Source organism: Carlito syrichta, unplaced genomic scaffold, assembly GCF_000164805.1.
Source record: "Carlito syrichta isolate Samal-C Ts95f unplaced genomic scaffold, Tarsius_syrichta-2.0.1 Scaffold308819, whole genome shotgun sequence".
Lineage (NCBI taxonomy): Eukaryota > Metazoa > Chordata > Mammalia > Primates > Tarsiidae > Carlito > Carlito syrichta.
The window spans coordinates 27,305-55,172 of NW_007252915.1; the positions used below are offsets into that span (position 1 = coordinate 27,305).

The 27,868-nt window shown below is 41.7% G+C and overlaps 1 protein-coding gene across 1 annotated transcript in view; it reads right to left on the minus strand.

The window, feature by feature from the left end:
* Positions 1–1,502: 1,502 nt before the first annotated feature.
* SPAG17 (sperm associated antigen 17) overlaps positions 1,503–27,868 on the minus strand; it is a 219,011-nt gene continuing 192,645 nt past the window's right edge. The window contains exons 38-48 of the mRNA XM_021716455.1: positions 27,638–27,683; positions 25,236–25,335; positions 24,968–25,015; positions 21,652–21,751; positions 20,749–20,851; positions 19,165–19,296; positions 11,048–11,184; positions 9,591–9,775; positions 7,849–7,909; positions 4,569–4,713; positions 1,503–1,872 (exon numbers count right to left, since the gene is read on the minus strand). Of these exons, the coding sequence (XP_021572130.1) occupies positions 1,733–1,872; positions 4,569–4,713; positions 7,849–7,909; positions 9,591–9,775; positions 11,048–11,184; positions 19,165–19,296; positions 20,749–20,851; positions 21,652–21,751; positions 24,968–25,015; positions 25,236–25,335; positions 27,638–27,683 (1,197 nt within the window). The 3' untranslated portion in view covers positions 1,503–1,732. The remainder of the gene's footprint in view (positions 1,873–4,568; positions 4,714–7,848; positions 7,910–9,590; positions 9,776–11,047; positions 11,185–19,164; positions 19,297–20,748; positions 20,852–21,651; positions 21,752–24,967; positions 25,016–25,235; positions 25,336–27,637; positions 27,684–27,868) is intronic.

The following is a 27,868-nucleotide window of genomic DNA, read 5'->3' on the forward strand; positions in this document are numbered from 1 at the left end:
TGGTGTCACCATTTTCTTCCCAGGCTCAGAGCCGCAGTTCTTGTGGCCTGGCAATTTGTGACTCAAACCACAAATCTGTTAATGTTCTTGAGCATAGTACAATCACTGAAGCAGGATAAGGAATATAGTAGCATTATTTGCTGGGCAGAATAAGATATGTGAACTGTGACATAGAGTTTCTGAAGGCTTAACTGTGAAAAGACAAGAGAATAGATAGTGTGATGCATGGTAGGTGCTGTCCAAGGGTTCAGTCTGCTTTGGGCAGCTAGTCCTGCCACCAGAGAGAGCAGTTAATTATTGAAAAATAGGCTGGGCACTTTGGGTGGCCAAGTGGGTGGATCACTTGAGGCCAGAAGTTCAAGACTAGCCTAAGCAACATAGTGAGACCCCGTCTCTACAAAAACATAAAAAAGTAAAAATTATCTGGGTGTGATGGGGTGCATGCACGTGGTCCTAGTAACTCAGGAAACTGAAGTGGGAGGATTACTTGAACCCGGGAGTTCAAGACTGCAGTGAGCTGTGATCATGCCACTGTTCTCCAGCCTGGGTAACAGAGCAAGGCTCTGTCTCTTAAAAATAATAATCTTTTTTTTGTTGTTTGTTTGTTTTTTTTGTTTTGCATGCCGTCGACCTCTGTCTATATCCAAGTGTATGACCTTAAAAATAATAATCTTAAAAATAAGAACGGTGGCTGAATCCACATTGTTTGTGATTAATAACTGCTCACATTGCTCTTGCTAAAAAAGTGCTGCTTTCCCACAGTTTTGCTAGCATTTATGATCGATTGTCCTTATAGAACTAGGGAAACTAAAGGTGTTTTTGTTTCATAAGTGTGACACTAATCAAAAAGAAGGGGAACTTGTGATCAAGTGCTATGTACAATAAATAGCTGAGTTAGAAATTTTCATCATAGTATTTGGAACTCTTTATCCCTAAAGGTTTGAGGTCAGTAGACACATTACAAAGTGAATTTTAAGCCAAGCAGATCGCTAGTCATTAAGTCAGCATCTGTTGCCTTAGTCTTACTGGCTATATGAGGAGGGAACGCCCCCAAACCAGAATTTATTTATAAAAAATTGTGTATTCTTATATGTTGAAACTTCAGTCACCTTCCAAGCACTCTTCATTTGATGCAATATGTCTATCGAGATGCTTTTTCCATTGATCAAAACAGTTTTTGAACTCATCAATTTTGGTGCTTTCTAGTGTCTCTGCCATGGTTTGTTTCACGTATTGCACATTTTCAAAACCTTTCCCTTTGAGGACTTTTTTCATCCGGGGAAACAAGAAAGTCCCTTGGGGAGAGGTCAGGTAAACAGGGAGTTTGGGACATGGGGGTCATGCCACTTTTGGCCAAAAACTGCTGAACACGCAGTGTGGTGTGCACAGGTGCACCCATGAATCCCCCATCATGACATGGACAGATGTATTGAAAGAATCTCCAAAACAAAACTCACTGAAGCTGACTGCAGCCTCTGAAGACAACGCTAGCTGGTACACTGATGCCAATGGCTTCCTAGAACACCTAGCAGGGAGGCCTGTACTACAAGGGACCCTCCCTCCAAAAACATTGTGGGGCCTCCCCGAGTAACCATTATAGTTGTTGAAGCAAATATTTTCATTCCATCAGGCCAGGTGGCTTCTTGGAGATAAGAAGAGGGGAACACGCCAGAGGTCTGATGCCTCAAATTTGAATGGCTGACAGTCACATTCCATTTATTGCTTACTGGACCTAATGTGAAGAAATGTTACGAGACGTGAAAACTCCAAGGGTGGAGGAAGGTACTGTAGAAGTTCTCTGGACCGTGGGATTTTCTTTTCCCTGGGGAAAATCTTTTGGTCGATTGTCATAATTGCTGCTTGTTAAAATTGGTAAAATACTCGTTAAGGACTATGCTTTTTGTGATTAAATGATTTGTTTATACAAACCCAAATATCTTTAGAATTACAGAATCTCTTCTCTAGGAACAGTTGTTCAGTTTTAGGTACTCTTCTGTCTAGTGCAGGTGTTATGTTCTCGGGCTTATGGATTAGAGGATGAACATCACAGTGTCTTATAATGTCTTCTGTTCTCCCTAGGATACATTTCTCTCCTGTGAGTGGCTTTCTATAAGGAGCCATTACCATGACTAGGCCCAAACCACCTCTATATCAGATTTTGTGCTTTTTTGGGGGTAGAGAGAGTGATAGATTTGGTAAATGGGCTATGAACTATCTTTGTTGATACTGGAAGTAGACAAAAGATCTAATAAAACTATTTTCCCCGTCTATCTGTGCACGTGGTCTCTAATATATAAGCAAGGAAATAGAAAATTCATTAGCACAAATGCAAATGATTTCATTGCTATGATCAGCAGCAGTGATTCAGATACTCTAGGTCCACATCCAATAACTTGTATGAAAAGGATAAGTGGGCTTGATTTAATTCCCAGAGAAAAACTGGTTCTTTGGCTACTTTTCTCCTATCACAATGAAAGAACCCTATCATCGTCACTAAAAAAAAAATAAAGTAAAATCACTTTCTCAGTGACATCTTTCCTGACCACATTTTAAATTGTAATCTTCCTTATCATTCTCCATATTTGTACTTATTGCCATCTTAGTCCATATTGTACTTATTTTGTGTCTGTCTGTCCTCCCACTGGAATTTAACCCATATAAAGGCAGGGATTTCTGTCTCTTTTGTTCATTGTTTTATCCCCAGTGTCAAGAACAATGCCTGGCACGTTATAGGCACTTACTATCTTTGAAAGAATAAATGAACGCATGAACTCAACTCCATGTCTATTGATATCAGTGCCATTTGACATGAGTTTAACTTTCTTTCGCCTCAGAATGTCTGGATTTTCAGCCATCTTCAGCTTCTCCCTTGCCAAGATTAACCACTTCAACTCTGCTCTTGAGTACTCTCTTGCCCTTTTTTGGCAATTGCAATTTCAATTACTTCTACTCATTCATATTTTTAGTGTTTCTCTTCTGATCCATCCTCAACCTACAAACATACTTAGATCTACACTATACTGAAAATCCCTCTTTTGCTCTGTGCACCATTGAGGTACCATATTCTCTTGTTCTTTCCTTTAATACATTTCCTTGAAAGAGTATCCATAATGTTTCTGCTTTCTTAACACTTGGTCATTTTTTTTTTTGTCTTTTGCAATTTAGTTTTAGTCCCAACCAAATTTAACATTCTTTCTCCTTGACACCTTTGTAGCACCTGTCAACTGTATTCATCTTTCCCTTGAAATTCTTTCAATGGCTTCTGAGATAGTTCATGGTTTTCTAATTGCTGGTTCTGTTTCTGAGGCTTCCTTTCTTCCTCCTGCTCCCTAAACAGACCCCCAATTTGTGCTCCTTTACCATAACTCAACCATCACTTCTGTGTAGATGATGCTCAGGATTGATACATCTCCAGCTCTGACTTCTCAACAGATGCCCAGTCCTGCATATCCATGATTCATTACCTGAGCCCAGAACTTTGGAGTCAAACTCTTATGTTCTCTTCCTTCCTTCACCCAGTGGGTTCTACCTCAGAGTTGGAAGTTTCCTCCCCACCCCACCCTACCTTCTCTTTCACCCGTGTCCCTATATATAAGAACTATGTAAGGTAACTTAATCAAAAGTTTTCACATTCTATAAGACCTAGCTTAAATATTAAATAGGTACAGAACTATAACATAAGCAGTTTATGATTTATATCATTGGAGGAGTACAAAGTAGCTTTTACACAATGTGAAGACTATTTCTGCTGCTAGATTATATAACATCTTTTTTTTTTGAGTTGGAGTCTCACTCTGTCACCCAAACTGGAGTGCAATGGCCGCTCCCGGCCACCGCAGCCACGACCTGCGGGGCTCCGGCGATCCTTCCGCCTCAGCCTTCCAAGTAGCCGGAATTACAGGCATGCACTACCACGCCCGGCTGATTTTTTGATTTATTGTAGAGATGAGGTCTCGCTGCCCAGGCGGGTCTCGAACCCGCGGGCTCAGGCAATCCACTCACCTCAGCCTCCCAAAGGCACGGGATTACAGGCTGAGCCATCGAGCCCGACTATATAACATCTTTTAAGATGGAGTCCAATTATCCATTTTTATATATGATAAAATATTGCATATGGTACCTTACAGATAATAGGTACTTGATATCTGTATAATATCTTTATGGCTAGAGAAATTAATATGCAGGAACGTATGCGTAATTCAGCAAATACCCAACCTTTACAATAAGAAGTTATCACCCATCTCCCTAGAAGATTACAAATAGTTTTTGATGACAGACACCTGCATTTTTATTTTTGTTTGATATCCCATAGTTAGCCCGTAATATTTGCATTGATTAAACTTGCAGTTATTGCACATGTACTATGTGTCAGGTATATTTTCGATTTGGCTAGATGCTCTCAGAGATAAATGGAGGGAGACACACAGTCTTTGTCTTACGAAATTTAACTCCATGATCTAAAGATAGAATTGATGAAGATTTGGGGATGCATGTTGATTTCCATGTTTTCCTAACTCATGTAATTTCTGCACTATGTGTGATTACTCAGATGGAACTTTAAAGGATATTTGCTTCCACAGGTAAGAACAGAACATCATGCTCCGTTATAATCTCAATATTGTGGAAGATGTGTACTAATCCCTTGGCACCCTCCTCACCAACAGCCATGGCAAATAGCTCCACCTTCAGTTCTGTCTGCAAACCAGCTGCCACCTGTAAGACACAAGGAAGCTTTTAGAATTGGACATATCCAGGGTCAAACCTTGGTTTTAGCACTAATTTGACCAAGTAACTTCAACTTTCTTCAGTTTTTCTCATCTGTAAATTTGGCATGAATACATGGTAACATTTATAAGCATTTAGCAAAATTGCTTCATAGGTAGAATTCCATTTAGTAAGTGGGACGCAGGGTAAGTTATAAGAGCAGACCAGCAAACCAGGTGCCATTTGGGGAAAAGCATAAGGAAACTAAACGGTAGAGTATCGGAAGTGGCGCTGGTACTTGTCACTGTGCTTGTTTTTGCATGTCAGTAGTGAATTTCTATTTACTGGCATCCTTGCAATTAGAGATCAGTGTAACCTGACCTAAGTTTAATCTTAAAGTTAAGGGACCTGTGAACTCCTGCCTCTTGTAAGAGTATTCCTAATGCAGGATGTGCAAAATGATAAAGCCAGCAGAGGGAGACAGGATGCGCTGAAACGCCAAACTGCTTGGTTCTGAAAGCTCCAGGAAGAGGACTGCACCACCAAAGAAGAAACCTGACGTTTGAAGAAGAGGGAGCATGGCCAGGCATGGGCCTCTTGCCTTGTTCCTTGAAAAGAGCATTAGCCGGGAAAGAAAGAGCTGTTTATGCTTCTAAGTTGCCTCTCCAGGAGGCAGATTCAAGAGCAGACTTGGGAACTGGTATCTGGAAAAAGTAAGTCAGAAACTACCACATGGAAAGCAGTTAGCTACAAATGGAATTTTTTCTTCAGTGTAATTTTGTAAGTAATAGAACTGAAACTCTCCCGCCCTGCCCTGCCCCAACAGTGTGCTTGTGAATGTATGCATCCTGGAGAGTATCCAACAGCTGACCCTTAGTTCTCCAGGCCCAGCAGTCAGAGCAGGGCCAGGTAATCTTGAAATGCAGCATGAGGAGAGCTGGAATCCTGCCATTATACAGGCTTGCCCAGGCTTTGAGCATATTCATTTAGTGTTGGCAACTAACCAAACCGAGCTGCAGTTAGATTTACATATGGAGAAGTCTATAGATTATATTTTCTGCCAGAGCCAAAACCTACCGTCAAAAAAAAAAAAAAAAAAATCTTACGGTATAGAGTGAGCTTCAAAGAATACATGCTGGGTTTTAGTACCTATAAAAGGTTGATCCAGCAGTCATTTTGGCTTTTGGCATAACCCTTCCTTTAAATTAAAATGAGATTTGCTAACTTCCCAGAACAGTGGGACAAGGTCTTGCTTTGATTTTTTGTCTTTCGCCTTATGTTTTGAAGGTTCTGAAATCTTGACACAGTACAGTGACGAGTTAGTTCAGAAAGGTACCCATGAATGAGTGGACTTAATCTCAAAGTGTATTTCTGTTTGGAGTCTTAGCCTGCAAACGACTGTTTTCTGTAAAGCAAGACGTTGAGCTAGAAGTGGGCTAAGAAATCATCTGTTCTGAACTCCCTCTTTGCATATGCGGAAAACAAGGCTCAGTGTTAGCCACCAGCATCACTATGCTTGGTGGCATAGTTGTGACAAGAAACCAGTTGACTTTGCACTGTTCCAAGCTGACCTTTCTGTGTGAGCACGCAAGAGCTTCAGCCTCAGGGAGCACTGGGCACTAGTTAAGGAGGCTGGATGCCCTGCTTGCTGCTCTCATGAATCTAGGCATTTCTCCCATCTCCTGATGAATGGGTCAGGTATCTACCAGACTTCCTCACTTCATTCTGTTACTGAGTTCCACACCTCTTGAGTCCCTGGCTCTGTAAGTTCCTTATGTGTCTTACTCATTTTTGACATCCTTGGTGCCCTGGCAGTATCGCTGGCATGTGAAGAGCTCAAGGTTTGCTGAGTGAGGTAAAAGGGGTGTTAAGAGCAGCCGGATGACGCACTGATCAAGACTTATGAGTTGGATTAAATTCCATTTTGAGATCAACTTTTATTTATGTCATCTATTTACATATGGTTCTGAAATTATAATTTAAAATAAGTGGGACTATACTATTAGTTCATTTTTTTAACTAAACATCTCATTTCGGGGAATATATCAAATATAGTCAGAATAGGTTGACATTTAAAAATTTGTGTTTTCAGAGATCTCTGGAGAAATGAGGCAGGGGATGAGTTTAATAAATACACTATTATTTATCAGTATGGCTATAAATCATACTCCCTGCCTAATAACAAGAGAGCAAACCAGATTTACATAAAATAAAATAATTTTTCCAAAAACTTTCTCACCTTGGCATAATAATGTATTTAATTATTTTATTTAATTAGTTAATTTATTTTTGAGGTGGAGTCTCACTCTGCAGCCTCTACCTGCTGGGCTTAGGTGATCCTTCCACTTCAGTCTTCCAAGCAGCTGGAACTACAGGTACGCGCTACCACACCCAGCTAATTTTTAAAAAATTTATTGTAGAGGCAAGGTCTTGCCATTTTGCCAAGGCTGGTCTCGAACCCCTGGGCTCAGGCAATCCTCTTGCCTCTGCCTCCCAAAGGGCTGTGATTACAGATAGTCAGCCACCTCGCCTGGCAATTATTTATTTAGAGTCAGGGTCTCACTCTTGACCCAGGTTGGAGTGCAGTGGCATGATCACAACTCACTGCAGCTTCGACCTCCTGGGCTCAAGTGACCCTTCTGCTTCAACCTCCCAAGTAGCTGGGACTGCAGACACACTCCACCACACCTGGCTAACTTTTTGATTTTTTTATAGAGACAACGTCTCACTATGTTGTCCAGAGTGGTCTCGAACTCCTGGGCTCAAGCAGTCCTCCCACCTCAGCTTCCCTAAGTGCTGGGATTACAGGTGTGAGTCACCACAACCAGCCAAGGATTGAATTTTTTGAAAGGGAGTTTTCCTACAATGGTAAATCACTGAACTGGGTCGAGTGGGATGAGCTTAAGAAACGTCTCCATAGCTGGAAGTTTAACTATTTGCACATAGGATCTGTCACAAGAAATGAGTGACGTCAAGCCACATATGTATCCATACCGGGAATCTTTTGCTTCTGGTACTAGAAAAATTAGATTTATACATAGTTTAAACTGAATGGGTGGAATGATTTAAAAGCTCACTTCCCTGGAAACTTGCACACACTCACAGGCACACACACACACACACCAGGTACCACGTAGGACTTACAGGCCCAGGTTTGTAAGTCACTTTCAGTCCTGTGCTGGGTGGCGGCTGCTTCACCCTAAACCTACCAGGCAGAAAGATGAAAATAAATTTATGCCATAATGAAAAACATGAGCAACAAGTGAGCTGGGATGTTATAAAATCAGGAAGGTGTTAATATTTGCTACCCGGGAGCCGGGGATCCCCACCATGAGAAAAACAATCTTAATCGTCAACGGGGAGACTGTCTGGGTCCCATTTCACAACTGCCTTTCCAGCAGTTTTCGCCAGTGTAAAACGGGCCCCAACCCGAGTTTCAACCCGTCGTTATTGGTGGCAGCCCAAGCCTGGGCAGCAGGCGGGGTTGGCGGGCGCGTGCATTTCAGCGTAGCCGCCAGTGTGAACACACAATGCTGGCCGCCAGCTCATTAAGCTGAAGAATAAAGGCCCTTTTGGAAGGCAGGGGCGCGCGGGAGTCAGTCTTGCTCTGTCTTGGTATGGGGCTCACATGTTTGAGCAGGGCTGAAACAGAAAGGGCTCAGAAAATGTCAAGGAACTTGAAAAGCTCCGTGCTCACACATGGTGCTTGTTGATATCTTCCCCTTCCTGTGGTTTGTGGGTTCTGCCTGAAGGTTAAAGACCTGGAGTAAATTAAAATGCCAGGAAAGCCTACCTCCCCGCTGACCCCAACTCTGCTCCTTCTGCCGTTAGCCTTGCTGTCTGCCCTGTCGTGGCTGGCTTTAACAAGCTGAGGAGTGAAACCTTAAAACTAAAATCTATGCGGGAGAGACAGGATCTGCACGAATGATTTTTATTGATTTGAGGTTGACTGTATTTCTTCCCACCCACTTTGTTGGCTGCAACCTCAAAAACAATCATGGATGATCTAGTGACCCCAGTCCCTCATCGGGCTTTTACTGAAGCTGGAGATTTGCCTCAACTGAAGTGGGACAGGCATCTCTCAAATTGGATGCCCCTAACATTTAGCTCTATCTGATTTTCAGTCCTGGGTCCAGAATCACAAACACTCTTGAAGGACTTGCCACTTACGCTGAGAATAACTCTGTGACTGAAATAAACATTTATCCCATTTTATGGGAGAAAGAACCCACATTATGTTTATGTTTAATTCGAAACAGAATAGCGGACATTTTGTAATTGGGAGTGGTCTTATATAAGTACATGGTATACTGACCCCATGAAAAGGACTGAAATCTCACATGAAACAGGTGGCCACCCCTGTGTGCATAAAGCGAGGGACCTCCATGTGGTAGTCTAATCTCACTCTAGCCCATAAGACCTCAAAACAAATGACTCTGTTCTTTTATAATAGTCTCTAAGGTCTTCGCCTCGATTACATGGAAATATGGAATTAAAAGCGCTTTTCAGATCGTAAAGTACAAGTGTATTACTCTAATTAATTAGATTTGAGAAAGACTTTTAAGTTTTGAGCACTAGTTATTGCAACACTTGTCTAACCTCTCCTTGTTTTTTGCTAGTGTACATTAGGACATGAGTTGCTTTTACCCAAGTATGAATAATGAATGACTAACGAGAGGGCAAGGAAACATCTACCATTGATTTGTTGAAGCATGAATGAATAAATGAATGGGTGAATTAATGTGTACATGATGCAATAAATACTGTGAAGATTCAAGGTGTAATTACAGTTCAGTTCCATGAACAATCGCTGACGTAGGTGGCCAGAGACAAGGTACAGAATGGGACAAGGTGGCCTGTACAGAAATGCGGTGCCCTGGCCTCACCTGCAGAAGTCCACTCCCACGTTCTTGAGCTTGACGACGGTGGCATAGGTGTGTCCTTCTTGAAGCACTCCAAACTTCACCGAAGAAGGGAGAAGATGGAACCCGAAAGGGGACGACGTTGCATTATTAATGGCCGCAGATGCAACAGACGAGGTGTTCACTTTTCCTCCAACGGAATCTTGCACCTTTGCATTCAGAAAAAAATCAACAAAATAAAATGGTCCTGTTCTGAATTCCCAAGAAAAAAAATCCCGGTTACTAGAGGTTAAAATAATTTACAGTCTCATGTGATCCATACAACGGTCTTATAAGGACGTATTTTCTGCTTCTTACCAAGGATGAGGAAGCTCAAACCCAGAGAATTGAAAGACAGATCATTTGCTCAGGTGGTAAGTGGCAGAGCAAAGTTTCAAACTCAAGTTTGCCTGATTCTAAAGTCTGTGCTCTTCTGTGCCAGTGGTCTCCGAACGTTGGTTTCCATTAGACTCTCCTGGAGGACTCATTAAGACAGTTTGCTGACTCCACCCCCAGAGCTGTTCATTCTGTAGGTCTGGGGTGGGGCCCAAGATTTTGTATTTATCACAAGTTCTCAGTGTTGCCAATGCTATGGGTCAGGTAATCACACTTTGGGAACTATTGCTCTATGCCCTTATTATTCCCTAGATTGGCAGCACCGACATCACCTGGGATTTCATTAGAACTGCAGAATCTCAGGCCCCACACCAAATCCAGTTTAACAAGATCCCCAGGTGGTTCCTATGCACATTAAAGTTTGAGAAGCACTATAATCACATACTGATTACATACATTAGAATAAATTATATGATGGAGATGAACATGGTGTGCCACGGAAGAACACACAAAAAGTAGAACTTTCAAAACTTGACTAATGGGTTCCAGAAGGTTTTCCAACAGAACCGGGCAGAATCTTAATCTTAGAGGCTCTGGGGAAGAAAAGAGCTCAGTGCTTTTAAAGAATGAAGAGAAACCCACAATGACCTAATCACGGTGAGTTTGAGTCAAGGTGAGGGTAAAGAAAAATGGGCCATCCTCGGTATGCATACTAAGTCGTTTGAATTTTATCTAAGAGACATGAGAACGGTGGCCAATGATCCTTTTAAGCCAGCAGTGTCCTGGCAAACTCGCTCTTTGAAAATAATTTTGATGCGTAACGTTTACCAATTTCATGGTATAAAGACTCCCAGCATGGCTGATTTCAGGCTATCAATGGCGTGACCACTGGCTCATAAAATTTCTCCCATGAGCCCGTGTGAGCCAACTCCAGCAGAGAAAGCACGATCTTAGTTTACGTGTGTGACTCAAAGCCCTTCATGGTGAGATGGTGGATCCAGCGATCAGCAGCCAGTACACAGCGGCTGGAACCTGATAACTTCAGTGAATCAGAACGACATAAAATGCCGACTGGCTTTGGGGGGCTGGATCCCAGATCCATTTACCTTTGTGAGAGGCTGAGACTTGGGCTTGGAACTCAGCAGATAATGAGGCAACTTCACTTTTTCTTTCCTTGCTTGTCCTGCAACGTCCTGTAGCAGTGACTGAGTTGGAATTTTCATGGGCTCATTATATCCTGGTTCTGTTAGGGAAAAAGCTTAAATTATGCCACATGGACATCGTATTCAAAGACATTGGAGGCAATACGAGAGTATAAAAAACTTAAACCAACTTGGAAACTTTTCTTCTTTGCTTTTAAAAAAACATGTTGAAGCCGGGCTTGGTGGCTCAGCCTGTAATCCCGTGCCTTTGGGAGGCTGAGGTGAGTGGATTGCCTGAGCCTGCTGGTTCGAGACCTACCTGGGCAACTTGGCGAGACCTCATCTCTACAATAAATCAAAAAATTAGCCGAGTGTAGTAGCACGTGCCTGTAGTTCCAGCTACTTGGAAGGCTGAGGCGGAAGGATTGCCAGAGCCCAGCAGGTCGAGGCTGCGGTGGCGGGGAGTGGCCACTGCACTCCAGTCTGGGTGACAGAGTGAGACTCCAACTCAAAAAAAAACAAAAAAACAAACAAAAAAAAAACATTTTGAAAGGAAAAAAGGCTTCTGTTTTCACTTTATGTCTTTACATTTTACAAAGTGATTTTACATGCATGACCTAATATTGGTCAACACAACAACCCTATGAGATGGGCAGGGCAGAAACTGTTAGCAACAGTTTGGGTTTGTTTTTTTTTTAAATACATGAGAAAAATAAAATTCTAAGGAGTCAAGTGGCTTGCCTATAATGAACTGAATTATACCCAGGTCTTCAGGGTTCCTTCCATTGAATCAACAAGATGCAATACAATAAAACTTTGAGTCTGAAAGATTTCTTAAAAACAGTGAGTACAAAATCTGAAGAATTTCTTAGATTCTACTACTATATTTATAGTTCTAGAAAGTGTTATAGTAACTAAAATAAATTAAGCTGGGGCACTAAATCCTGAGATCATTAAATTGGGTAACTTGTTCCTTTCCTCAGTTACATGAAGCAGTCAGTGTAGACAATCCACATAGGAACAGCTGCGTGAATTCGTTCCAAATACGCAGGAAGCTGAGACAAGTGTATTCTAGATCATCAATTTAAAAAGTGTTTCCCGCGTTCAAATCAGAAGGAAAAGAAAGGGAACCAATATTGGAGTGTCCACTCTCTGCAGGTGAGCACCACACGTGTTTCCTCACAGAGCATCTTACTTGGTTATAAAAGCCTCTGAGTGAGAGGTTTAGGGTGATCTCGGCACGACCGGCACACGCCCCATCCCCCATCTCCTTGTGCCCTCCTCCCACACACTCTTGGTGCCGCCACGTCCTGGTCCCAACGACCAGAGGCAAGGCCAAGCCAACACGGCACTTCCCTGGACGCTTCTACTGAAACTGATGGGGATAACCTCATCTTGCCCACTAGGTTACGGGCCTGGGAGAACCAGAGTCTTGGGCCTCTGTGGTCCTGGTCCCTGCCACACTGCGCTTTGTAGGAGAGGATCAAAAGGAACCGGAGCACGCAGAGACAGGCGGAGATGAAGGCGGGGAGGATGTGGAGAGAAACAGGTGGTCAGACACAAAGACGCTCCTGGGAAGCTGACGGCTCTAGGTCCACACATCCCTGGGCTGGCACCACGGCCACGTTCTGTGGTTGGCTTTTTGACACCCATCGATTTATTTTTTTTCTTTTTGTTCACGTTAGTTTTAGTTCTCACTGTTATAAATTGAGAAGTCCTAACTAATGTTGTAATAGTAGTGTCTCTCCTCTTTTTTTTTTTTTAAACCAGTGAGGAAACAGATCTTCAGAGGATTAAATAACTTGTCCAAAAAACTGTATTAAGTGGCAGGGTTAGAATGTGAACCTAAGAGTGTCAGGTTTCACAAGGAACGTGTCCCTTTTACTACCCAGTGTGTCTGTGCATCACAATTTCCTGGGTTGCTTCTGGGAAAGTAAAGATTCCCAGGCCACATGCCAGAAAAGCCCTATTCCCAACCAAAAAAAAAAAAAGAATCAGAATCTCTGGGATGAATGTCAGATTAGTGGTCACCATTCCCCACGTGGGCAGCCATTCTAATGGCTAGAAACATCTTTTTGTTCACATCCTTACTGTGTGTTTATCATTTTTTGTGCAAACATATTTTATCAGTCTAATGGCTACTAACTGATTGCTCATAGTGTTATTATTAATAGTAAATACTGGTATGGTGCTTACCATGTGCCAGGCACTGCTCTAAGCATTTTACATATGTTAATGAATTGAATTCTCACACCCCTGTAATGTATGAGGGGGGACTCAAAAAAACCGGAATTATCTTCTGGAGGGCGGATCCCTTGGAGGACAGGCTTCTCCCATGAACTAAGCGTTCCAGGAACTCATCGACATCAGTGTACCCGCTAGTGTTGCTGTGAGAGGCTGCGGGAGTTTTTTTGGGAGACGCTTTCAATGCATTTGCCCATTTCATGACCAGTGGTTTGCCAGTGTGTCTGGCCTCACCAGGCTGTGTTCATTTTTGACCCAAAACAGCCTGACCCCCAGACCCCACCCTCCCTATTGACCCAACCTTGCCCTGACTTTTTTTGTTTGTTTCCCCAGATGGAACATGTTTCCTCAAAGGGAAACATTTTGCCAGTGTGGAAGAGGTGAAACAAAAAAAGGCAGAAGCACTAAAAGGCATCAAAGTCGACGAGCTCAAAAGCTGTTCTGAACGGTGGAAAAAGCATTTCAGTTGGTGCACTGCATCAAGAGGTGAGGACTTGAGGGCGACTGAAGTTGTAAAATGTAAGAATGCAAACACAATTTTTTATGAATAAATGCTGGGTCTTTTTGGGTCCCCCCTCGTATACGCCATTCTCTCTCTCTTTACAGAAGAGGAAATGGGAAGACATAGAGGGCTTGAACAACGTGCCAAGGGTCAGGTAGTTATTTCCTAAGGAGCCAGGATGTGCACCCAGGTGGAGACCACACCCTGGTCTGCTCTATACTATACTGCCTCCCACAAAACAGGCAGACCACTGTTCCACGGAACCGACCCAGGACTTCTCCAGGGACTGGAAAGATGGGGGAGGGACTCTTTAGGAACCTGGAGCAGTGGCTGGCTACTAGCTGACACGGAGATCCCCTACTGTTTGAACAACTGGCACGGTCCTGCTAATGCACATCATGGGACTACTACGGCTGGACCCAAGCCGACCGAAGAACCCGCCGTGGTTCCCTGTTGCCCTGAGGTGGTGAGCTGGATTATTTATTCACAATTATTCACTTCCTTCTGACCACGGCTCCCCCGTAGGCGGAGTACATTTCTCTGCCTCATTGACTTTGCTTGGCCGCAGGACTTGCTTTGACCAACAGATGTGTGTGTGGATGGCAGCGTGCCAGAGCTGAGGCTGTGAGGGACAACTGTGTCCTGCTCGCCTCTCTTGAGCTCTGACTTCGGCTGTGAGCACTTGAGGACGGCTTGTCCGACGGTGGCGGCTCCTCCAGTGGGGCGTTTCGGAACACAGCTGAACCTCACCTTCTGCTGGTGGTGTGCTGATCAGTAGTGAATGGCATGAGCTGCCCTGGTGTGCACCGTTTGCTCACCTGTGGCATTCGCTGATTACCTGCCATGGCTGATTCGAGCAAGCCATGTGATGTCACGGGACGTGAGGGTGACAAGAGGCGACAGTCAGCTCTCAGGCACCATGGAGCCGACTCCGGCACACCCTGCCTGCGGTCTGGGGACAGCTGCCGCTGCCATCCACGGGCCCACACCCTGGTGGTTTGAAGCCACGGCAGGATTTGGGGACATTTCTGTGCAGTAGTTTCACAGCAAACACTGACAAACACCCATTTTATTTGACAAATCCAAATCTTCTCTAGCTGACTCTATTGTGTTTTCCAGACATTATTTTGCATAATAACCAAATAAAAACTCTCTGATTCACTTAAGTTGATTTCCTATTCACTTCTACCTTTAAGCTTTTGAACACACTCACATTATTGTAAATAAAATACTCTTTTTCCCTTCCCTACATCTGGAGTGGAGTGTAGCAAAATATAGACACTTCTGAGTCTTGAAACTCATTTTCTAGCCCAGCCTCAGTCACAAATTTGCTGCATGATTTTAGATGTCACTTGACTTTTCCAGGTTTCAGTTTCTTCAAGTACAAGGAGCGTTCTTTTGGGTGATTCACCTCTGAAATCTTAAAATCTATGAAATTCTATTTATTTTTCAAGATCACGCCTCCCATAAATCTTTCTCCACTATTTTGCGTTAATCTCTTCCTGCTCGAAACTTCTTTAAACATTTTTGTATCAAAATTAACTTGCCATTTACATTGAAGTCACATTATTGTCCCTTATGTCAGGTACCTCGGTACTAGGGGGTACGGTAGGTATCCTTCTTGTTTTGAAACTATTTGTTTTTCCTCCTTCAAAGCTCCGTTCTTTTGAAGCTTGTGCTATCAGACTGTAATAGCCAATACTTCTCCAAGTGGTGGTCATTTACCAACCTCTGTCCATTCCCTTTATTCATTGGAGATCTTACACCTGGGATGGTCTTCCACTTCATCTATCCTGGTGAATCACCTAGATGATCTGTCCAACACCCTGTTCTCTGATTCTTGATCCCTCTGTTTCTGCATCTTTTCCTCTTTGCACCTCAGAAACTCCCATGGTCATATTTTTGAACTTGCCAACGCCAGTACATTCACCACTTTCAAAATCTCAATTTCAAGCATCCTTTTCTAGGTGACCACCTCCTATTCTTCTAGCTAATTCTCTATTATATCCAGCAGGCAATTATTTGAACTCACTGAGACCTCTGATCAGCAGACACTATCAACGTCACACAACCAGCAACTTCCTTCTTGTTTTGCTTTCCTGTTTATCTGGACCATATTTGATGTTCTATCGTTATACCCACTCCTTTGCAATCAGAAAGGAACTCCCTAATCTTCCCCATATCACACCTATGTGTATCCATATTCTGTATCTTCTCTCTTGGTTCCCTTCATGCCCTGAAACCAGTGATCTGCATTTTGCCCAGTCCTATGGTTATGCCTTACCTTGCTCTACCTTTCAGGAACATGTGACACACTTGCAACACTCAGTGATTTCACACTCCTGTTCTTCTCCCTTCTCGCTGGCTTCTTCTTAATTGCCTTTCCTGGCTCCTCCCCTGCCTGACTCTTACCTTCTAGGGGTTGCCTCAGTACAGTGGTTCTCAAAGCCTGATCCTATACCAGCAATATCAGCACCACCAGCGAACTCATCAAAACTACTTCTCAGCCTCACGACTGGTTACGTAGGTTAGTACAGGAATCCTCTTTGATTCTTCATCTAATTGGCTAGCGAGTCCTGTGGGCTACACCCCCATGATATATTTCCTGCTAATTTGCTTCTCACCCCAAACACCTCGTCCAGGTCACCGCTTCAGCTGCCTCCTTCCTGTTTCCACTTGTCCCCCCCCCTTTCCTTGCCATAAGCTATTATCCTCACAGTGATCTTTTAAAAGTACAGACCAGCTGTGTAACTACCCTGCTCAAAATCTTCCACTGTTGCTTAAATAAAACTGCCCTGGGACTAAAACTCAAAACTCCCTGTGCAGTATTACATGATCTCATCTTTGCCCTTCTCTCTGTCCGCTCCTTCTTTTACTTTTTCCTTTGCTCATTTTGCTCTAGCGATATGCCTTCTTTATGTTTCTTCCTCTCAGGGTCTTCATGCTTGCTGTTCTCACTACCTGGAATATTCCTCGGCCTGAACCTTTGCATGGTTGACCCTGTCGCGGCTCAACTATTCCTTGACAAAGCGTCTTCTGATCCCTTAATGAAAGGTTGCCCCCTCCCCAGGTTGTTCTTCATATATTACACTGTTTTGTTATGTCATAGCATTTCTTACAGCCTGAATTTGTCTAACTTATTTATTTGCTGATTTATTATCTCAGTCTGCCCACAGTAAGCACAGCTCCAGGAGACTTTGGCCTCATAACTGTTGCATTTCCACATCTAGAAAAATGCCTGACACACAGTAGGTGTTGAGTAATTATCCACTGAATCCATAAACCTTGTAGGAGAGATGTTTAGCTCAGGAAGGCAAAAGTCTTGTGAAGAGTAAATCTCTTAATTTACCCACAAATGTGGCAAAGACGGTGCTCTATAAGAGGTAACTGAGATCCATCAGTAGATTCTCACCCCACATTCAGTATAAAACAAGCCCACAAGAATCAAGTGGGGCAGAATTACCTATAAAATTTAAGTTATGCCCTCTCTTTTTTTAACATTATTTTATGTCAAAGTTGTGGGGTACAAGTCAGGATTGCATCTGCAAGTGGTTTAGGCCCAGGTGAGGTTTTGGGCCTCCCACCGGACCTCACACTGCCTGGACTAGGATCGGGCACCCTTATTGATGTTATGGGCTCTGACCCCTCACCCTGCTACTGCCACTCCCTGTTTTGTAGTGTCATGATAGGTGTTTGGTGTCTGCTTATGAGTGAGAACATGTGGTACTCAGTTCTTTGTTTCTGTGATAGGTCACTGAGTGTATAGACTCCAAATCCATCCAAGTTGCATCGAAGTCCATAGTTCTGTCCTTCTTTATGGCTGTCCAATATTCCATCATGTCTACATACCACGTTTTTAAAAATCCAGTCCGGTTTCAATGGGCAGCATGGTTGGTTCCATGTTTTGGCTATCGTGAATAGTGCTGCAATAGGAATGCATGTGCAAGTATCTTTTTTGAGTTCCTCTGGGTATATTCCCAGAAGGGGAACTACTGGGTCGTACGGAAGGCCACTTTCTAGTTCTTTTAGAAATTGTCACACACAGATTGAATTAGTTTGCGCTTCCACCAACAGTGTAGAAGCATTCCCTTTACTCTGCATCCTTGCCAGTAACTGACGTTTTTTGTTTCATTAATGATGACCATTCTTATGAAGCTAAGTGGTATCTCAATGTGGTTTTGATTTGCGTTTCTCTGATGATGAGTGAGGCTGAACATTTTTTCATGTGTTTGTTGGCTGCTTGTATGTCTTCTTTTGAGAAGTGTCTATTCAAGTCTTTTGCCCATTTTATAAAAGGGCTGTTTTTTTCTTTTCAGCACGTTTGAGTTCCTTGTAGATACTGGATGTCAAGTCTTTGTCAGATATACAGTTGTCAAATATTTTTTCTCATTCTGTGGGCTGTCTCCCCACTCTCTTGATAGTTTCTTTTGCTTTGCAGAAACTTTTCAGTTTGGTGAGGTCCCATTTGTCTATCGTCTCACTTATGGCATGGGCATTTGGGGTTTTGATCAGGAATTCGTTGCCTATTCCAGTTTCCATAAGGTTGTCTCCTGTCTATTCTAAGGTTCTCATAGTTGAAGGTTTTGCATTTAGGTCTTTGATCCATTTGTAGTTGATTTTTGTATATGGTGATAGGTAGGGATCCTGTTTCATTCTTCTGCATGTGGTCAGCCAGTTTCCCCACACCATTTACTGAATAGGTTCTCCTCTCCCTGGTGCTTGTTGATGGAGGCTTTGTTGAAGACTTCTCTCTTTTTTTGACCAATTTATGTAGTTGAATTAACTTCCATAAAATCAGAGTAATGTGACTCCATTGTCATTAAATATTACTCTGTGTTTTTCTCTATTTTAATTTCTGCTAGCCCAATAAGAGTATGTGCTGTGTAAGACAGAGACTACATCTTATGTTTTTTCTTCTAGAACCTGTAGGACCAAGAAAGTACTAAAATATAAGTCAGTCTAAATCCAACTACCAAATTACCAGCTGCTCAAGAAAATTTATCAAGTGCCTGGCCTTCGATAAATCACTCAAGTTCTCAGACTCTGAGGGATAAATTAAAATAAATAATGAAATAACATAATACATCTAAGAAAAGGTATTTATGATATCTTTCCTTCAACCTTGGACTTGTAGTAATTCTCAAAATATTTTTTGAGATACTTTGATATGCTAAAAAGCCTCACAAAGCTGCAAAGCTCCAGGATCCATGACCTTCTAGAATAGTTCTTGTCACTGCCAACCATACCCCTAGTCCCTAGTGCTATCTTCCATGCTCCAAAAAGATATAACATCCAGTTTCAAGAAAGAGTAAGATAAAGCAAATAACTGCCATACCTTCGGTAAATTTTGTTAGATTTTCAGTCTGGTTCTGGCTGTTGAACTCCTTCGTATCCATAGAAATCTCTGATTTTGGAAGACTAGGCATGATTGAGGTTTCCTGTTCTGAAACCTTATGTGGCTTGGACTCTAGAAAACCCAAAATGAACATTATTAAGTGATATTTTGGGCAACGATACAATGACTATTAATGTTTGTATGAGCAAATATTGAACACGGTGTCCTACAATGAACAAGGTGCTTTTACTCCCACCTTCTTCAGAAAGACTAACTTTAAGAAAGCCATTAAGAGGCAAGGTTTCTTCAAATATGATATATTGTTTGTTATTCACAGACAGAACAGTATCTGAGAAGTTTACACTTGCTAGGAGCTAGCTGGTTCTTTATGGGCATTATGACCGAACAGTAGAGTTGTCACCTTGTGACAAGGTTATTTGTCTGGACTTAGTTACCTGGTAATGGTAACTAAGATGTGATTTTTAAAGAAAAATATCTAGGATCGGAGAGGCAAATACATTTCAACTCGTGTGTGTTGAACAACTGGTTGAACAGTTGTTTCCGCTTGGAGTGCTGTGCGGGAAAGACTTCCACAGCCTCGCTCCATTTCAAGGGGAGAGTTGACTGCCCTTGGTTAGTGCTGTCTGCCTGGGGCACAGGAGTTCTGAGCCACAGCACAGCATGAGGACCAACCGGTCTCTGATTTCTCCCTGCCACATTTACACGTGGTTGTTTTAGGCTTAATTATTAGTTTGCAAACTCTTGTTGTAGTTAGATGTTGGTCGGGCTCATTATAGGTGGCGGAACTTCTGATATTGTATTGTGTGGTGGAAAGTTCCTCTATCTGGGTACTTATTAAAGAGAAGCATTAAATTTCATTTTATTCCTAAATTCTTCAGCATGCACCTCTTGAGAATGAAGACATTCTCCTACACATTCACTACATTGTCATACCAAGAAGTTAACAGTAGTTTCAGAATGTCCTCTAACAGATAGTCCCCTAATCAAACTTGTGTAGTTTCTCCAAAACAGCTTTTATAGTTATTTTTTCCCTCAATCTAGGATCCAATCAAAGTCTATATATTGTGGTTAGTTTTTATGTCACTTCAGTCCCTCTGGATCTAGCACAATCACCCCATCTTTTTGTTTTAATGACATGAACCATTTTTGAAGAGACCAGGCCTGTTGTCTTACAAAACTGTTGTCTACATTCTGGAAGACATTTATCTGATGGTTTCCTCTTGATTAGATTCAGGTTAAGGATTTTTGGCAAAAATTCTATATAGGTACTATGCACTTCACTTTGCATCATATGAGAAGGCACCTAATGCTGGGCTGTCTCACTATTGGTAGAAATTTGATAACTTAGTTAAGGTAGAAAACAATATACGTTTCTACTGTAAAGATATATTTTCTTCTTCATAATTAGTAAGTCACATGTGGGTTGATATTTTGAGACCAAGCGAATGCCTTGTTCCCCAACAAGCTTCCATTACTCCCTTGGTTTTTAAATTAGTCTAAAGGCTTTTAGGTAAACGTTAAGGACATTTAGCAGGAAAAAAAAATGCTACATGAATGTATTACCTAGATGGAGATCAGACGTATCTTGAACATCTGTCTGGTTAGCATCTTCATCTTTCTTTGTAAAAGGAGGCAGTTTTTTGGAAAGGCTGTCCAGGTACTTGTACTTCGAGGAAAACCCAAAATACTTATTTTAGACTTACACACAGCCAAAAGCTGACTATCACAAATATGTTATATTGATGAGCAGTGATGCAAGCATATTTTTTTACAGTCCTTAAATTAGAGTTTACAAATTAAAATTTCTTCAAGAGACTGATTAAACCAACTCTAGCGTTTGTCATAATTTCCTGCCATTTCTTCTCAGGAAGCCTCTGGTTAGTAGCAGCATCAGGGATTTTCTTAGAAACTCAGGGAGTTCTGAACACATGGAAATATTCACTTTGCTTCAGGGTTTCATTGAACTCCTGGCCAGTGAAGGGAAGGTTAAGCTCACTAGAGGAGGAGAATGTTCTGCCTCCGTGGACTTCCAAGAACTCAGTCTCTTAGGGCTAGCTCAGCAGCTGATGGTGAGGAAATTTTAACCGAATAAAAACTTCCAAACGGAGTTCATAAGAAGATAATCACTGATAGGAAGAACTTAATCCCCAAAAGGCTTAAAATAGGAGAGGGCAGTGAATAGTGAGAATGCAAGGCACGGGGGGAGGATCGGAAGGGTGCGGGTGGTTGTGATGGTGGTGGTGGTAGTAACACACTGTCCGAGAACTTCTACTTCGGTGCAAGACCTGAGTTAGTCTTCCCACCACAGGCTTGTGAGACTGTGGATTTGAAGGGTACGGAGTCGGCGGTCAGATGGATGCAGGATGCAATTACACAACGTCAGGAAAGATAGGTTGCATAAAAACATACAGAATACATTGGCTTTTATAATTTTATATTTGACTACTGTTAATTTTATTCAATTACCTGAGACTGATAGAGCTTGCTCAACTCAGAATTGAAATAGGGTGGAATTACATGGTTCCTGATATTCTTTAGGTGGGTTTTTGTTGTCTCAATCTCCTTCCTGATTATTTTCATCATGATGCAAAGAAAGACACAGGACATTCAGAAATGTGATTTGCTTGCGCTTTAGCTCTAAACCCCACAGAAAACAAATGCAACCCCTAATAGCAAAACTGGTAAGAACTAATTTATCAGATTTTTTTTTTAATTAACTTGTTTTGGTTCATTTTCTACTTCTTTTAGAATCAGTTACATTTCCCACGTAAAAAATCAGAGTCTCAAATAAGACAGGAAATCGTGATACCAGGTGTTAGTTCGACCTCACAGTTGATCTCAAAGGGCTAAAAACTACATATAAAACCACTACAGTGGTTCAACTTTTTTGAGGTTTTCCAACTCTGAGATTTGAATGACAGCCAGAGTCTACTAGTCTCCATAATTTCGGTGGCAGTAGTAATAAGAACAAACACAGAAAACCATCAACAAAAACCTGAGGGATGATTTATGAAAAACGTGGTCAGTGGTTACAAAGTAAAATAAAAGCAATCATGATCATTCTGCTCTTATGATAGTTTTGTCCTTCTTATACCAGAACCCGTATATTGGGGAGGCCGGTGAAATGGAAACTGAAGTTAGGAAAGCGTTCAAAGAGGTGGGCTGGGCTGAGCCGAGAGGCTGCCCATGGTCCTTGCCTCGCCTCTTTTCCTGCTTCCTGAATTGTGCGTGCAATGAATGGGGCTGCAGCAATTATTCTGCCATCAAAACAACCTTAAGGATGGAAAGCATGTGCTAAGAATGATGGGACAGATAAAAAGAAGAAATCTGCATTCGGATAACATTGTGGTGCTGTCTACAGTGAACTACTCCCTCTGAGTTCTTTTACATTCTTATGAAAGCGCAGATTTGGGGGTTTTCTGAACTTAATCCTGCCTGAGTTTTTTTTTAAGTGCTTATTGCGTGACAGGAGCTATGCGAAATATTTTACATTTAATCTTATAATAACCCTATGAGCTCCTACTATTATTCCTATTTTAAAGGCCCCAAACATCAAGGTGTAAAAAGGTTAAGTAACTTACTCCAAATCACATAACAAATAAAGGGTGGAGTCTGAAGTAAAACCCAGGTTGCTTGCCTCCGAGACCATGATCTTGACAACTGTCCATGCTAGTAAGCTGTCAGTCACCAACATGAGGGCTAAAAGTGAGCCTAGATATTGGCAACCCCATCAGCCTCGCAGTTTATAGGTGAGCAAACTGAGCTCCTCAAGTAAACATTACTGATGTGAAACAACCAGTACAGTCTGTCAGGAATCATCAAACTGTATCTGACTTTGGATGTGTGACCAATGCTGTTACACTGGATGGCTTGTCTGGAAGTACCAGACAGGTCTGACCAAAATATTACCTTATTTAAGCAACTTCCATTTCCAGTTCCTTGTTTCTACTGCCTCACCGGAATCACTTATCGATCTATGGCAGTCTGGCTATTGCCCATCACGCTCTTAAAAGTGGTCTCACAAAAGAAATTATGTGAACTTCTAACTGATTAACTCTAATTCCTTTTTTTATTCCTATTTCTGATCCTACCACAGCACCTGACATTTGCTGACCAGCTTCTATTTCCTGAAAACTTTCCCCTTTTTTGTCCCAACCCATTTTCTACATTGCAAACATTTCTCTGTCAGTGACACACATCTAAGTATATGTTTCATTTTTCTTCTTTAAAAACAATCACTGGTTTGCCGTCACCTACCAGAACCTAAAACGTGAAATTTTTAATCTTTCAACATTTAAAAAAAGTTAAATAGGTAACAGAGTCATCTATACACAATTCAAAAGGTGTTAATGAGTACACAATAACAAGGAAGTCTCCATGTCACACTGTCCCCTGATCTCTCATTCTTCCTTACCATTGGACAATCACTGACGCCAGTCCCTCAGATACGCTTTTGGGGATATTCTTTGAGACTGGCAGGGTTCAGAACACACTACCTCAAAGTACAGCACCATGGCATACTCAGTATTTTATGAGTTGAGAGAACTGAAGAAGCAACATGTGCAGGAAGGTCTCTGATCTCCCCACTCCTTCTTCCACGAAGCAGGTCAGAATGCCTAGGGAGGATTTTCTGACCTTCCCCTGAAGCAGGTCATGAGACCCTCCTGTGAGAGGTGCTATCCTTACACCCAGAGGAAAAACGTATCCTCATCTCTGAAGACACAGGAACACGGAGAAGAATCCAAACCAGCAGGCCTTGCTGCGTTTCCCTCAGCTTATTGTCATTGGGCCATGCCTATCATGTTTACCCAGGACTCTCCATTCTTCACCACGCCTAGCATAGAAATACTCGGGTTCAATAATTTCTTTGGGTCCTCGTTTCCCTATGCAGACTTCCAAGTCACATAAAACTTAAGATATTCTTCCTTCCCTGTGGGGGTGACCCGTGAGGCTTGATGTCTTATCTCGCCACTTCCCTAACACATTTCACAAGATGACTCTGACATTTTTATGAAGAAGCGTATTCATCCTGGAGTCATTTTGAAGACAGCCATGTAAAATGTGCATGAAGCATCACATGTACTGCCACAGAGAGCAGGAGTTGAAATCCCCAGCTAGGATGGAAAGGAAACCAAACCATGTAATGCTTCGAGAACATTCCTTATGTGAACTGTAAGAATCGCTGAAAGTTTATGACTATGTCCTGCATTAAGTCCAGAATATTTATGAGTATATTAGAATTACTAAAAACACATAGAGTACCTTGAGAACTTGCTTGCATAGGAGAGAAAGAGGATTTATCTAATGGTCAGATGGGCTTCCTCAAGAGATCATGATATCATCACACAAAAAGCTCAGTAACCACTTGGCAGAAATGCCGTAGAAGAGAGTGACTTAAAAGCTGGTACTCCACTTTGGGAGGTGAAGGTGAAAGGACCGCCTGAGCCCAGGGGCTGGAGATCAGCCTGGGCAACTTGGCGAGACCTCATCTCTACTATAATCAAGAAAAATTAGCCAGGCATGGTGGCACATGCCTGTAGTTCCAACTACTTGGAAGGCTGAGAGGGAAGGATCGCCTAAGTCCAGCAGTTTGAGGCTGCGGTGGCCGTGAGCGTGTCACTGCACTCCAACCTGGGCGATAGAGTGAGACTCCGACTGAACAAAACCAAAAACTAAAAGAAACCAAACAAAAAAACAGCTGGTATGTTTCAGCCTATCCCACTCTAAGACTCTAGACTCTGGGCCTTTTCACATGCTTATGTATATTTCAGGGTAGAATTACCTCTTTTCATCTATCTTTTCCTTCCAGTGCTTTGAGGTTGCTATGTGCCTATGTGAGGGAAAAAAAAGAGACAGAATTATGATGAAAGGGGTCAGTGATCTCAGCTTACAAACAGTACAAGAAAAACTGTCACTATGTAATGAATTGTTAACAGTATGGGAGATGAAGAGCTGATGTCGTCACCCAAAGCTAGGACACCGGCATCTCTCCATCTCCTCAATTACGGTTTGCCTCATGCTAATTAGAACATATTATTGGGTTGGCTCACCTCAATTTCTTTTCCAAAAAGTCTTTACCAAGTCTGTCTGGTGGACATTTTGCAGCAGCAGTCGAAGATTGCTTAAATAAATCAGTTAGATGGGCTGCAACTTTAAAAATACATAAATTTAGCGTTTATTCCTATGTCTTCACAATACAGTACACAATCAGCATCCAATTACTTATCTGATATGCTTTTTATGAGCCTATATTTAATCTAGCAAGTGTTTAATAGAATTTGCATGACCAAGTTGTAATAAAACAGTAAGCAAGCCAGGCTACTTTCATGAAACATCCTGCTAGGAAACAAAACAAAACATCTCATAGTCAAAATGTAATGTAGTGACACCTAATTTATCTCACATTATTAGTGGAAGGAGTGTTCCACCTAACTAAATTTCCTCATATCTAAAGAAACAAATCTTAAAACAAATTAATCATATTAAAATTGTTTTTCTAGATATTTATCTGCTCCATGAATCTAAAGACATAAATATGAGAAAATGGTTGTTGAATAATTTCTCAGAATAATTCTCAGAGTCTATCTACAGAACATGGTCTTGCTGGGATGTCAACAGAAGATTAAAAAAAAGAAAGAAGTTTCCACGTTCCATGGTTCCATGAACTTGGGAAACACTGGTTCATATATGATTAAATGTGTTTTTATGACTGTAGGACTTCTCTGCATCCTTAATTAGTTAATGCCCACTGTAGCAAATAAGACAATATGTCGCATTATCCTATAATGCCCATTTTTGGTGGAGTCTTCTCATTGACTAGTATTTTAAAATATTCTTTGGGAAAATGTTGACCTAAGATCACTAGTAATGATATGTGATGGATATCTATAAGCCTGCAAAAGATGCTGTTTACTTCCTCTGGTTGTTTAAAAAATACGCTTAGTTGTTCCTTCATTATTGGGCAACCTCTGTGTTTACCTCTATTGAGCCTGTTCCCTTGTGCCAATGGTTACAGATCCCACTGCTACAGGGTAGAATCTCCAGATAACATACAGGGCACCTAGTATAATTTGAATTTCAGATAAACTAACAATCTTTAATATACATATGGGCTCTATCTGGGACATACTTTGTCTTCGCCTGTTTGTTGTTGCTATAAAGGAATACATGAGGCTGGGTAATTTATGAAGAAAAGAGGTTTCTTTGGCTCATGGTTCTGCAGGCTGTCCAAGAAACATGGCCCCAGCGTCTACTTCTGGTGAGGGCTTCCAGCTGCTTCACTCATGGTGGAAGGTGAAGCAGAGCTGGCATGTGCAGTCATCCAATGGTGAGCGAGAAAGCGAGAGAGAGGGGAGAGAGGTGCCAGGCTCTTTCAAACAACCGTCTCTTGTGGAACATAATCGAGGCAGAACTTGCTATCCTGAGGACTGCACCAACCCATTCACGAGGGATTCACCCTCATGACCCCAAGGCTTCCCACTAGGCCCCAACTCCAGCATTGGGGATCAAATTTCAACATGAGATTTGGAGATGTCAAACATACAAACTATGCCCTACTTATACTAAAGAAATTATTTGTTGTTTATCTAAAATTCAGATTTATCTAGGCCTTCTGCATTTTTATTTGCTAAATCTGGCCACCCTACTCGACATAAAAGAGTGACCACAGAGAATAAGAACAGAGAGATATTGGGGGTTGTGGAGGGCTCTTCTGTGATGGTCCTCTTAAGGGGGTGGCTGCTAATTACCTTCAGTCAAATGCCACTATGCGATCATGTGGCATTTCAAGAGGAGAAAAATCTAGACAAACAAAAACAATTGTAGAAGACACACAAAATTTATCTGTGGCCTGAATGAAGCCCATGGTTGTCAGTTTATGACCTTTATGACCTTCGCTATATAGCAAATAAAAAAAACCCCCAAAAAACACATCAAATTATCCATTGGTTGTTTGCTATGAACTGAGAAACTATATAACACATCTGTTGGGGCTGTGTATATCCCAGAATACATATGCTTTGAATGGGATCTCACAGCTTACTGCTTGCATCACATACAATGTAAAACAGTGCGAGGTTTTGGCGATACCTGCACTCAAAAGTTCTGTGTGGGCTGTGGATTGCTGGTTGACTGTTTACTTTCCATTTCTTAGCTATGCTTTAAATAGTTGAGGTTAACATAAAAGTCAAATGTCAACGTTTTTCATTCAATGGGTGAAAGTAAAAGGTGAATTAGAGGCAATCACAGTTTTCAAGGATCTCAAAACCCAGAACAATACAGACAGAAAGATTTGCATAAAGAAATCATTACAACACAGCATGGCCAATATGAGAATGGAGATAGGTATGTACATAGTGCTTTGGTATTAGATAAGAGAATGACTAATAAGTGTGTTAAGACCATTCTTTTGAAATTTATAAATATACTGCAGAAAAATATTAATGCCAGTTACCTTCAGTAACATGACTTTTTGTTGTATCCTCCATTTTAGGGAAAGACTGAAACAAAGATAAAATTACTTAATGATGATTTTATTATATACAATGCTCACTTTATTCAGAAGCACTTTTTATGTGATTGATCTTTGTAGGAATTATTATAAAATGAATTCGCTTTTAAATACCAAGATACGTTTGACTTTAAAAAAAAATCATTCCACTTACCAAACATATTTCTAAAACCG